This window comes from Monodon monoceros, unplaced genomic scaffold, assembly GCF_005190385.1.
Source record: "Monodon monoceros isolate NGI ecotype Baffin Bay Population unplaced genomic scaffold, NGI_Narwhal_1 Super_Scaffold_1, whole genome shotgun sequence".
Taxonomy (NCBI): Eukaryota; Metazoa; Chordata; class Mammalia; order Artiodactyla; family Monodontidae; genus Monodon; species Monodon monoceros.
Window position 1 is genome coordinate 77885379 of NW_021703765.1, and position 12862 is coordinate 77898240.

The window sequence follows — 12862 nt, forward strand, 5'->3', positions numbered from 1 at the left end:
GCCATGCTTTTTTATGTATGAATATTAATAAAATAGCACCCAGCTAGAGTTGATTATTGTTACTTTTTATTTCCTTAATACTTTGCTTAAAAGGTAATTAAAAATGAAATTTAAAACTTTTTGGTACAAAAGTTTCTTGAATAAAGTTAAATAAATAGAAACTCTGAGATTCTGTACTCTATGAAACCTCATAAATAGAATTTGGATTTGGGAATTGCTTTCCCCCAGACAGATTAGAATTGTTACAAATGAAACATTTAAGAATTTATAGTAGGGAGGATTTTAATGCAAGTGGTTTGAAAATAAGGGAGAATGAATGACTCTAGATATCACTATTCAATAAAACTTTCTGTGCTGAAGGAAATGTGCTACAAATAATGATGTCCAGTCAGTAGCCACTAGCTACATGTAGCTGTTCTAATTATTTAAAAATAAATTTGAAAAATAAGTGTAAGATTTTTACAAGAACAAGAGTTCAAAATTTATCTCAAGTCTTTTAGACTAAGTCAGTGCCCAGACAGTTTTGGGGGTCAGAAGCTTAACAATGAATATGATGGTGAAGAACGGCCTTTTAATAAACCAATGAATTAGAAAAACGACAATGACTACTTTCATAGATTCATGGGACTGTGAAACTCAAGAAAGCTGTTAGCACATTATTTTTCCCATGTCCCAGAAAACTGTCACTGACTTCTTGAAAAACACCCAAAGAATACGTTGCCAGTTTTCCTTGTTAATATGTTCCAGTGTATGTTAACTGTTATAGCTAGGGGATTTTCCCAGTGTATAAACAAAAATGCTTTGTTTAATCTAATCTGGGAGTTAACTTAGTATAGATGCCCACTGTGGTGTTGGCAGTGGATGCACAGGTGATCCTAGCACTGCTCTTTGCCTCACCCTTCTCTCTTTAAAGGATACATATACAGTTGAGGAGATAACCAGTTGGGCTGGAATGTTGGTCCTTGGCCCTACAATGTCAAGCATTATAGAATTGTTTCATGTGCCTAACCCTCTGCATAACATTTACATTGGACTCATCCAGAGTCATCTATGCTGGTAACTCTCAGCAGCCGGCCTATTAGACTGCTGTTGTTAGGGTACCTGATCCCAAAGCAGTGCTTGCTTCTCCCCATCAGCCCCCTATATGTAACACCATATGAAGAATGTGAAGAGCTGTTCTGGAACTGACACATTGACTTCCAAGAGGAGATACATCTTGAGAACATTGTCCTCAGCTCATTGCCACATCATGCTTAGATTTGTATCAGTGTGCCATCAGTAGTCACTGGAAGCAATGAACCCATCTTGTGCTTTTGAGTCTCAAGTTGCTGTTTGGGGATGACATGAACAAATGAATTTATACCTCATCTCCCTGTTTTGTGCCAAAGTATGGTCTGTGCTGAGATTCACAAAGAATTGGTTTTGGGTTCTTAGCTTTAATGAACACACTTGTACTTAAACTAGCTCATCGTATTTCCTTTGAGGTTACTCTAGCTAGTAAAATTCTTTTTAAAGGCTAGGATGCTTTGAAGGGAATTCGTTTTTCTACATAGTTTAGGTAATCCCATTTACTAGATTTTATAAAGCAAAGGTGACAGATCTTGAGCAGGGAGGCCTAGAGAATGAACTGAGTGGCAGAGTGGCTTCTGTGATCAGCTGAGAGAGATTGTGGTCATTTGGCCCTGAAGATAGAGCCCTGACCTTGCCACACACCTTATCCAGCCCCTTACTACAGCCCTGATATATAGTCTGTGCCCACGGGACACTGCATCAGGTCCAGGGCAGTAGCATGGTGAGGTTAGCCAGATGATGGCCTTGAGCTAAATGTGTGTGTGTGAGAGACAGAGAGACAGAGACAGGTCGCAGACGGGGGATTGTTTGAATTGTTTCTGTCTATGCTTTTCAGTTGCCTTTTCAGGAAACCTAGTGACTGTTTTAGAAGTAAATTTAATTAGATTTTGATATAATGTGTACAGCTATGTTATATGAATAAAATGCTAGCCTGACTGTTAAGCAGTAACTTCCCACTTAGTTTTTAAGAACAGAGATTGGTTAGGCACTGAGCATCAAGAAGACTGTGGATGAGCTGAAAGTTGATGAGGCATAGAGGAGCGATTAAGAGCATGACACCTGTCAATTATACACATTTCTTTTCCTTTCACTTTAGTTTCCACTGGCTCCCTTGCTCAGCAGTATGCGCACCCTAATGCTACCTTGCACCCTCATACTCCACATCCTCAGCCTTCAGCCACCCCCACTGGACAGCAGCAAAGCCAACATGGTGGAAGCCATCCTGCACCCAGTCCTGTTCAGGTAAGGAGGAACTGAGAGGCCTTCACCAGAACTGCTTCATCGTTCTATTTATTGAGTGTTTTCTTCAGTGCCAGGCAAGATGCTAGGTACCACGTGATCAAAACACCGAGCAGCCCTGCCTCATGGAGCCAGTGTACAGCTCTGCAGGCTGTGCCCCCAGGGTTAAATCACCTTAAGGTACATATTGAGAATAAGGTGATGGGGTAAGTTCTGGAAACTTAACCAATATTGAAAAATCTAACATAAAGTAAGGAATTGGCTTGGGACTTTTAAAAAATCTCATTTCTAATGTTTACATGATGAGGGTGTTTTTTTTTTTTCCTATTAGCTTCTTTAATCATGTTTGTTAAGAAGGCACTTAAGGAGCTCTTTGACATCTGTCAGGCCCCTGGAGCAGTAGTCCTGTTTTACCACTGCTGGTTGAGGGCTTGTAGGCTGAGAATCAGGCTTGCAGCCCAGACAGGAATGTTTGTGAACAGGAGGCACCCCCACCCCAGCCCTGCTCCTACTCCCTGTGTATTCTCTGGTACCTGCCATTGCCCCTCATCTTAGATAGGCCCAGAGGGAGCCTGTTGTCATATGCAAAACTCAGCTTTGTGTGTGACCCTTAAACTGCTCTTCCTTAAAGAAAATTTTCTCAATTTTTTCCTGTTACTTTGCAGCACCATCAGCATCAGGCCGCCCAGGCTCTCCACCTGGCCAGTCCACAGCAGCAGTCAGCCATTTACCATGCGGGGCTCGCACCAACCCCACCTTCCATGACACCTGCCTCCAATACACAGTCGCCACAGAATAGTTTTCCAACAGCACAACAGACCGTCTTTACGATTCATCCTTCTCATGTTCAGCCGGCTTATACCAATCCACCCCACATGGCCCATGTACCTCAGGTAAACCCGCTTTAGCCAACTTTCTGTGAAGACCAAGTAGGAAATGAAGGTTGTCAGATAAGCAGCAAAGAGCCAGCTGCTCTTCGAGCCAGGAACCCCTGTGTGTGATGCCATTTGCTTGTCTCCTTTTTTCCACTCAAATACATGTGATCTGGCCCTAAATGAATGTTTGTGTGGTTTTGTAATGGGATCAGTGAAGTTGCTGATTGGTCAGTCTTTTAACATTTCCCAACTGAGACCTTAAAAATATCTTTGACTCTGGAATGCAACCTAATTCTTTCCTTGCTGTATCTGCTTTGCTATGTTTATATAGCTTCATTGCTATATATACGTATACTTACATATATTCCCCCCCAACACAGACACACACAGACAGACACACACACATACACACGAGTCTAGCGAGGAGGATGGGATTTCACAAATTCTCAACTCTGAGGTGACTACACTGGGCCTGACCACTTGAACGTTAGTCACATGAGTTCCTAAGAAATAGCTGTACTTGTTTTCCCTGGCTGTTCCTACATCCGCTTTGACCATATGTTGTACTTCTTGAAAGGGCTTGGCCTTGTACATTCGTGCAGTGTAACTTGAAGCTGGAAGCACCCAGGTGTTCCTATTTTTCTTAAAGAGCAGCCCTGGAAGCCCTTTGGAGCTCACCTCCAGCAAAAGCTTCTAAGGGTTGAAAGGTGTGGCTGCTTTCTGCATCAGCTGCTGACAAAAGTCCAGTGCAATCCAGGGCCAATTTGGATTGTCTTAATGAGAAGGAGCTGCACCGAAGTTGGGCTCCAACACTGTCCTTTTAGGCCCTCCCTAGAGCTGTTAAGGGTGAATTGGCTGTATTTGTTGTCTCTTTTTGCTGCTTTCATAACAGAACTCTTCTGGGTCTCAGTTAGCCTGCCTCACTGAACTCTGTTTCATGTCAAGCAGTGCACCACTGAGGCTCTGGCGTGGTGGGGCTGGAGATGGTGCTCAGTTGGAGCTAACTCTCAGAGGCGACCTTGTAACTAGCGTTCCACAGCTCTGGGAAGTTCGGGCATTCTCCCCAGCAAACGTGTAGGTTCTGTAGTGTGGCGCACTGCAGTGGATGATTTGCTTTTGATGGTGGGGAGGGGAGCCGGTTTGGTCAGGTGTGGGGCAGCATGGTTTGGCTGAACCAGGAGCTCATGAGACCAGGGGGCCTGTAGATGTCTAGCAGAGGCTGGTGGCTAAGTAGGTATGTGAATTTACATGTAAGTTGGGGTTCCTAAAACCTCACTTTTGTGCTTTTGTGCTGAAAGAGCAACAAGGTTAATATTTGCAGGGAAGCCCAGATATGCCCTGGGTCCCTTTGAATATGTAAGAGTCAAAACAGCATTTCATTCAAGGCTTATCCTGGTCTAGAACAGTGCACAGCATGGGAGGCAGGAAACGAGGGGTCTTCCTGGCTCTGCCAATTCCCTGCAGAGCTGCGATCCAGCTATTTGGGCTGACTAAAACCTTTCCAACTTGACAGCGAGACCAGGTTGAACTCATTATCACCTGGTACAGAGAGACACTGGGCTGGACCAGATAATTTTAGATTACCCCTTCCCACCTCACTGGAGCCATTCACTGCAACTTCTGCTGCTGCTGCTCTATCAGTGGATCTTTCAGCAGAGCAAAGGGGCCTGAGAGGCTTTTCTGACTGCCTTGACTCATTGTTCACTGAGGTGTGCTGGTGAGCAGGCAAGAAGCAGAGGGGGAAAGGCAAAGAGAACCTAGAACAAAGTTAACAGTCCCTGCTTATAATGTAATAATCTGCTTTCTTACTTGAAAGAGATGTTATCTGTAAAACTAATTCAGGCCCCACATGGAAGCCAGAGTCTAAAGCATCATTGCAGGTAGCCTCCTAATTTGAGAAAGCTGCGCTTGGATCAGGGATCTTTGTGAAGACCTTGCCCCATACATAGAATCCAGTCTTCAGAAATGTTGAAGGCTAGGACACTGCAGCCCTGACTTTTACCCAGGCTCGCTGGGTGCCTGCTCCCTCAGCCTTGCAGGATCTGCTAGAGGGTGAAGCATGTCTATAGGTCAACTGACGGATCCACTAGGGAATGTCCCCAGAGGAAAGAAAGGGCCCTGAGGGCCCACTGTTGCCCTTTCCTGAGAGCCCCAACCCAGTGAAAGGGACACAGTTGACATGTTGTTTAAGCTGGAGATGTTGCCTGTATGCGTAAAAGAGCTCTCTGTTTCAGGCTCATGTACAGTCAGGAATGGTTCCTTCTCATCCAACTGCCCATGCGCCAATGATGCTAATGACGACACAGCCACCCGGCGGTCCCCAGGCCGCCCTCGCTCAAAGTGCACTACAGCCCATTCCAGTCTCGACAACAGCGCATTTCCCCTATATGACGCACCCTTCAGGTGAGGCGTGTGTGTGCAGGGGCCGCCGGGCACCCCAAAGCATTCTGCTCGCACAGGTCGAATGGCAGGCCGGGCCAGCGCTTCAAGCCCCGCATCTGAGAACTAGCAAGACCCGTCAGAGTGTACACAGTAGGGACTGTGATGATCAGTTCAGTGTCAGGGCCTGAGGCTTCCGGGAGCCTAGTGTGTGTGTGTTCTGATGGTATACAGGATTTGGCTTGATGAGAAGCAGCAGCAGCATTCTGTGTAGCTGATGCATGCTTAGGACTCAGTTGGCCTTCCTTGTTATGATAGGTTGGACAGGGCAGTGTTTTCCTTCCTGAGTCCCAACAGTCTGACATGTGGGGGGTTACTACCATGGCAGAGTTTGATTGTAGCTCTGGAGACTACCACTGATGAGATAAGTGCTGTGTATGGATTGGTTTCGAGTATAGTATTAGCTCCAGTCTATGCCCTGACAGGTAGAGAATGCCCCGTGATTGTGCTCTAATACTTGATGGTGGCCATGGCGATATTTCACAGTCTAACCTGTTATTCTGAAAGCAATATTGGTGCTTGGCTATTATTTGGGGAGGGGATATGTTAAGGCCTTTTTTGTACCCCATGATCAACAACTCTTCTGGGAGTTTTATCTGAAATGGTTTTATGTCTGACTGGTTCGTTTCTACCCACCCACCTACCTTCTCCCCCTTTTGGTACAGATGCGGGGGGGGTGGGAAGGGTAAAGAGTGAATTAAATTTTGAGTCTTGTTCAGGTAGCACAAGGATAGCTTTACAGACATGTGCTGCAGAGACACTAGGCTAATGTGCGGTGTTGCCAGTTTTCTGTTTAAATATTCACTTTTCTTTTTTACAGTACAAGCCCACCACCAACAGCAGTTGTAAGGCTGCCCTGGAGGAACCGAAAGGCCAAATTCCCTCCTCCCTTCTACTGCTTCTACCAACTGGAAGCACAGAAAACTAGAATTTCATTTATTTTGTTTTTAAAAAATATATGTTGATTTCTTGTAACATCCAATAGGAATGCTAACAGTTCACTTGCAGTGGAAGATATTTGGACCGAGTAGAGGCATTTAGGAACTTGTGGGCTGTTCCATAATTCCATACGCTGTTTCCAAGTCCCGCAAGTACCCCAGCTCTGCTTGCTGAAACTGGAAGTTATTTATTTTTTAATGACCCTGAAAGTCATGAACACATCAGCTAGCAAAAGAAGTAACAAGAGTGATTCTTGCTGCTATTACTGCTTTAAAAAAAAAAAAAAATCAAGACTTGGAACGCCCTTTTACTAAACTTGACAAAGGTTCAGTAAATTCTTACCGTCAAACTGACGGATTATTATTTATAAATCAAGTTTGATGAAGTAATCACTGTCTACAGTGGTTCAAGTTTTAAGTTAAGGGAAGAACTTTTACTTTGTAGATAATATAAAATAAAAACTTTAAAAAAAATCAAAAAATAAAAAAAGTTTTAAAAACTGATATCAAGTTAATGTGTGTTTGTATGAGCTATTTCCATTGTAGGATACTGAATATCAGGGCAGGAGGGCTGACTCTGCTGTCTTAATACCTCGAAGGTTAGCTGTCAAATGACTTTTCTTCTTCACCTTTAGTTCTGGTTCAAGGTATCTCTAGAAAAAGACAAGACTGAGAGATGTTCTCTTTGGTGGCTAGAGGTCTGCTTCAGAAGGAGGAAGGCTGGCCAGAGTTGGGCAGTGCCGAAAGTCCACATCCTCACCCTGACGCTGATTCTGTAAGCTTCCTTTTTAATATCTCCTGAACCCAAATGAGTTAGTCAGAAGTTGTCCTGATTCAGGCATCTGTCTGTTTTACCAGTAGGGGGCAGGAGACACACACACATCTGTAATAAAGAAATCCAGAGGGCTGAAAAGATGCAGCGATGCACAAAATAGCATACTCCTGTAGACCCCTAAGCATTCGTTAATGTCTTCAGTTTGTGGGAGCAGGACAAACAGGAAAAGCAAGTATTTTGCAGAGACTACAGTCATAATAGATAGATAGAGCCTTTAAATACTGTGGTACCAAATCAAGATTCTGAAAACTTTGTTTTAATTCACATGTAGCAATTTGTACATTTTAGCAAAATTTGCATTCTTCAAGAATAAGTTACTTATACAGTACATAAACAATGCATACAAATTTGCCAAATACCTTCTGCCTATAATGATACAAGATGAATCCATTTTCTGTGTTGTCATTACAACGTGCTGCTTATTCCGCTAAACACTGGATGTCAGATGTGTCCTTGTTAAGAGTCAGTGGATAATAAACTATCAAGTTCCTCTAGCCTGTGGGAGATGTTAGCGTTCACATGACATTTGTGATAACAGACTTAGCCCTGAATAATAGCATAAAGGAATCTAAGGCAACCCTTAGGGAAGGGTTCAAGGCCTTGATTTTAAGTTAAGAAACTGTTATGTAAAAATAGTGTTCTCTGGTTTAAGATTTTAATGATTGCTATTCCTTTCTCCTACACGGTCCAGAAATGATCAAAGGCAGAAGATTTATACCAGATAAAGCCATATGGATTGCTGGTCTAAAATTCAAGGCAGGTTAGTTGACTTAATTCTTTGGTGCTGGTGACTGTTAGTTTGTAAAAGTTCATTGAAGTCAGGCGAAGGAGGTGATGATGCTGGGAGCAGTTAAGCTATCCTTGTTGTCTGTAATTAGAGATAACTGGAGGGCTTGTGATGCTTACTGTCCAACTGGCACTCAAGAGTCTGGCTCTCAGTAGAGGCTGCTGGCTTGGCCTCTTGCCGCCAGCAGTGGTCACATTGAGGCTGGAAAGAGGGTGGTGGAATGTGCTATGACTGCGGTGGGCTGGCTGCAGCCGTCAGGGTTGCTGCCTCACTGCCTATGACAGCATCAAGCCCAGGGACCCACTGCCCCCGTCCCTCCAGCTTAACCTGCTCTAGCAGAAAGAAAAGGCATTGACTTAGTGTCGCTTCTTCCCAGGCCATGAGGGGCCTTTTTGTCGGAATGTATTTGAGCTGTCCTGGTAACTCAGACACATTTAGTAAAGAAATGTTTTTCTTGAACATTTTACACTGAAGCAGTCTGGAAGTGGATGACTGTGTCACAGATTCTGAGCTTGTACTTTGTAGCCAGTCGGTCAGAGCTGCTGACTTGCTGTGCCTGGCTTGCCTCTTGGCACTACCTGAGAATTGTATGTTGAGCGGCTCTTAAGAAGTGAGTGCCCCTGGCTTGTGGATATCATATCCCAGATGTCTGTTTACCCTTCTGGTTGGAGGGAGGGAACTTACTTGTTTGGTTCATTGTCTGCTTGGCCCCTTTCCTGTGCAGACAGGGGAAAATCTGTACCAGTGACTTGTCAGCATTTACTTTCTATGATGAGCTTTCTCTTGTAAAAGAGAAATCCAAAACAGTGCTTACTCCTGGTCTACACTTTGCTTAGCATTCATTAATCAGACCTGCTTGATGTGTAGAAAATGTGGCCCTTAGAAATAGACCACAACTCTAGATCAGGGTTGGTTATGCTTTACCGTCTGTGAAAACACCCAGGACTGTTGGTTTTATCTGTATATATAAGGTGGGGGGAGGGGCACGCCACACAGCTTGCAGGATCTCAGTTCCCTGACCAGGGGTGGAACCCACGCCCCCTACAGGGGAAGCACAGAGCCCTACCACTGGACCACCAGGGAAGTCCCAGGAGTGTTGGTTTTAAAAGTGGAAGAGAGGTGGCTCCTGACCTCCCTGCTGCTCCCAAAGTCTGACCTCTGACCTCTTGGAGTGGAGAATGGCTGGAGGGAACAGACACACGCCTCACCCCAGATAAGGCAGGCAAGTAGTTAGTTTAGGCCGAGGTTTAATTTTAGCTTTTGACTGATGTATGTATAAATGTTAAGCTGTGCTGAACTCCCAGTTTCCTAGAAGCCACTTCGAGGAGCCCAGTGGCTATACTGAACGGCTCTGCTCGCACCCACAAGCAGCTGACTCCACTCGGTCACTGCCTCCCTTGTTTCTGAGCCTCTGCATGAAAGTTCTGGGAGGAGCCAGCCCCCATGAATTGTATCACTTGTGAAAGGCAAGTATAGATGGAGATTTGACTGCAGGACCTCCCTGCATGGTAGAGGTTATGTGTGCCTATGTATACATGCACACATGCTTCATCAGATGAAGCAGTGGTTACTGCTGGAACAGAACACTGATTGTGGGCTATTAAAGGAGTTTCGGAGTTTCTCATTAGCTGTGGCACCAGATTCCTAGCTTCCATTTTGGCTCAAGAATGAGCCTAAAACCTTGTGGGATAATTTAATAAGCCTTTAGACACTTGGAGGCTCTGAGCCAGCCCTGTTGGTGAAGGATTTACTAGAAAGGGCCCAGCAGCCCTTTATTCCTTTTTCCTTGCCCCTCCCTTACCCCTCAGTTTAACTCTCACCATAAAGCTGCTGTAAACCAGAATCCAGTTTTTTATTCATAAGGCACCAGGGTGGAATTGTTCCTTGCCACCCTCCTATTTCAGTAATTGCCTGAATTTCCCTGAAAGGGTGACACACTTCACTTCTCTACATTTAGGAAGGACAGTGGCTCCTCGGCAACAGGTGACTGTCCTGAGGATGCAATAGACAAGGAGGCCAGGCATGCTGGCTCGAACCAGGAACTGGTCAAGTAGGATTTGCATAGCTGTCTCTGACTACAAAAATCGCATGGGTATTAGTTCAAACAGTGCAATGAAATAAGCAGTGGTTTAATTTTGAAACCTGAATCCTTTGAAAAATTAATCTGAGGTAAAAATGTTTAAAATCATTTTTGACCTTTAGCTTGTCCATCTGCCAGAACTTTGTCCTAAAGTTGAGAGTCGAAGCAGGATAGGTGTGGTCACCTGTGGCTTGGGTACAGCAGACCCGCCACGTGGACTGAAGCTATAACGGGAAAAACCACAGGAGAATCCAGGGCTTGTTAGTGTTTTGGGCTTCCTGATGGGCCCCCCTCCCCCCTCCCCAAGTAGAAAGTCTGCCAGCTGGGACAGTGTCAGTGAAAAAGAGAACAAGTTTCCACTGCCAACTCCAGCCCTCACCCCACTGCCCCCTCTAAGAGTGATGGGGCCTGGTCCTAGGGACCCAGGGCAGGAGCTGGCGACATCCACGAACAAGAACTACATCTGTAAACAATAAGGAGAAAGCCAGGTGAGAATGGAACTTCTAGGAGGCCCTTTAACAGGCCTAATTGAAGGGTCACATCCAAACTGGAATGAACAGTTAACAGTGTCCCTTAAATCTCTTTCTGGAAGGAAGGAAAGAAAGTTACATTCAGAAGTTCACATCTCTGCTTGTGCTTCTCAGGGGCCTCTGGGAGGCCTGTCAGAGAGGCGTGTACTGATTGTCTATGGCCCGCAGGTGGCTCCGGGAGGAGGAGTCCATTTCATAGTCCGAGTCCCGGGCTCGACTGGTGGGCTCGGGCTCCAGGTGCCGCAGGCTGTTGGCCAGTTCCTCAGGCGAAGGCACCAGGTGGAAGATCTGATCTGGGGGAGAGGACCGGCCTGGGAGACCCTCTGGGCCGAGCCCCCGTGGACAGCCAGAAGCGCTAAGGTGGGGAAGGCCCAGCTCTGAATCCCAGCGAGAGAGGGAGAAAGGGAACAGGACAGTGTTGGAGGAACCTGGGGGACAAGTGACCAAGAGAGAGACCACACTGTCAGTCTTAACGGGGTGGAGGCAAGTGTTGGAAGGACACAACACGAGGTCTCGGTTCCCAGTGCCACCACCCCCTTTATCAAGGGGCATTAGGGTCACACCTGGCGGCTGGGAGACGACTACCACATAGCTGGACAGCCGGACGTCACAGGCAGCCCCGCACTCGAGTGGGATGGGTGAGCGCTGGAAGTGGTGGAGCATGTCCACAACCGAGGGGAAGTGGAGGTGTTGCACGCGACACTGGCCCCGCTCAGTCAGTGACAGGCGCAGGTGCTGCAGGAGAGGAGGACGGTAGGCTCAGGCATTGGCCCCTAAGGGCCTTGAACCTGACCAGGGTTCAGCCCACATGCCTCGCCCCATACCTTGGCTATGCCCTGGAAGTTGAACGTGAGCACGTACTCCCCACGCCGAGTCTCACTCTGCCGTACCAGGAACACTCCATGAGCGTCAGGACCCTGCAGCTGAACCAGCTGAGCTGCCTTCACTCGGGAGATGGGGCCATGGAACCAGGGGTAGCAGGACAGGAAGTGATCTGTTTTCTGGCAGGCTGGATCCAGCAACCCCCCAGGAGAAGCACCTGATAGAGAAGGAGACAGGTGACGGTGATCCTTTGTGTGTGCCTTATGTCCGGGCTGAGTTCTGACACACCGGAGGACAAAGGCCCTGACCCCTCACCTTGGTTCAAGGAATCTGTGCTTCCCCTTGGAGAGTTAGATGTGCCGGGCTCTAAGGCTGAGGGAATATGCATCTCTGGGTCTGTGCTGAGTCTGCTGGAGAAGGGTTGGGGTTAAGAATCTGGGTAGGTCAGGAGGAGCAAGCAGTAAAAGCTGTGCCAGGAGTGGGGCCCTAGGGTCTCACCCTTGGCCTGCGCACTCCCGGAGCTCGGCCATCCATGAGTTCAGCTGCTGCTCATCTCCCACCTCAAAGATGATGTCTGTCCGATCCTTCACCTGGCAGGGAGGGAGGGGAGAGCTGGGTGGGATCCCTGAGGTCTGTGTCTATTCCTCCCAGGTGTGGAAAGCTGTCACTCACCTTCAGCACAAAGGTGTAGAGGTTGTCAGGCATCTCGAGACGTGTGCATCGCCGAATCTCCTGGATGCTGGAGCAGGCTGCTTGTAGCTTGGGCTTTGAACTCTAGGAGACCAAGGCAGACATTCAAGGCCTGTCTCTGATGGCCCTTCACCCACCCAGGCCTCTGCCCTTTTCCACAATCTCCCCAGGGGCTAGCTTGCTGAGTGCATGCTCGTGGTGCTGCTGAGCAGGCACCCCAAGCCTGGAGTGCGTTCTAGCATTCTGCCTTGCAGGAGCCTGCAGAGGGCCCTCTGCCTGTAGCCACAGCACCGTCTCCCCCGACCCCAACACACACACACACACACACGCACTGAGCTCCCCAGCACCCGATGTGGCCTAAGGGCCAACCTCTGCTTCACCTGGACCTGTGGACATTCCAGCTCTGACATGTCTGTTGGCTGACACCTGTTTCTCTTCCCACTGGTGGAGCAAAACCCCCCAACCCCCTACCCTTGCCAGTCACAGTGGCTGCTGGCCACCTCATCGCAGTAAACCCAGAGAGTGGACGTGAGGGTATCCAACCCAAGTTCCCTCT

At 47.0% G+C, this 12862-nt stretch overlaps 2 protein-coding genes across 13 annotated transcripts in view; one reads left to right on the top strand and one right to left on the bottom strand.

Annotated features, from left to right (window-relative positions):
• The window catches only part of ATXN2 (ataxin 2), a 124541-nt gene extending 117475 nt beyond the window's left edge, over positions 1-7066 (top strand). For 5 of the 10 annotated variants that reach the window (XM_029222665.1, XM_029222725.1, XM_029222719.1 and 2 more), the window contains 3 exons: positions 2168-2313; positions 2976-3203; positions 5420-6858. In XM_029222665.1, coding sequence (XP_029078498.1) covers positions 2168-2313; positions 2976-3203; positions 5420-5755 — 710 coding nt within the window. In that variant the 3' untranslated portion in view covers positions 5756-6858. The other 5 variants (XM_029222672.1, XM_029222682.1, XM_029222695.1 and 2 more) reach the window with 4 other exon arrangements.
• A 1085-nt stretch (positions 7067-8151) lies between these two features.
• SH2B3 (SH2B adaptor protein 3) overlaps positions 8152-12862 on the bottom strand; it is a 39007-nt gene continuing 34296 nt past the window's right edge. Inside the window, exons 3-8 of one of the 3 annotated variants that reach the window (XM_029222767.1) lie at positions 12289-12390; positions 12115-12206; positions 11932-12023; positions 11619-11833; positions 11358-11529; positions 8152-11222 (exon numbers count right to left, since the gene is read on the bottom strand). In XM_029222767.1, coding sequence (XP_029078600.1) covers positions 10927-11222; positions 11358-11529; positions 11619-11833; positions 11932-12023; positions 12115-12206; positions 12289-12390 — 969 coding nt within the window. In that variant the 3' untranslated portion in view covers positions 8152-10926. Of the gene's footprint in view, positions 11530-11618; positions 11834-11931; positions 12027-12114; positions 12207-12288; positions 12391-12862 lie in introns of all 3 variants that reach the window. The other 2 variants (XM_029222757.1, XM_029222746.1) reach the window with 2 other exon arrangements.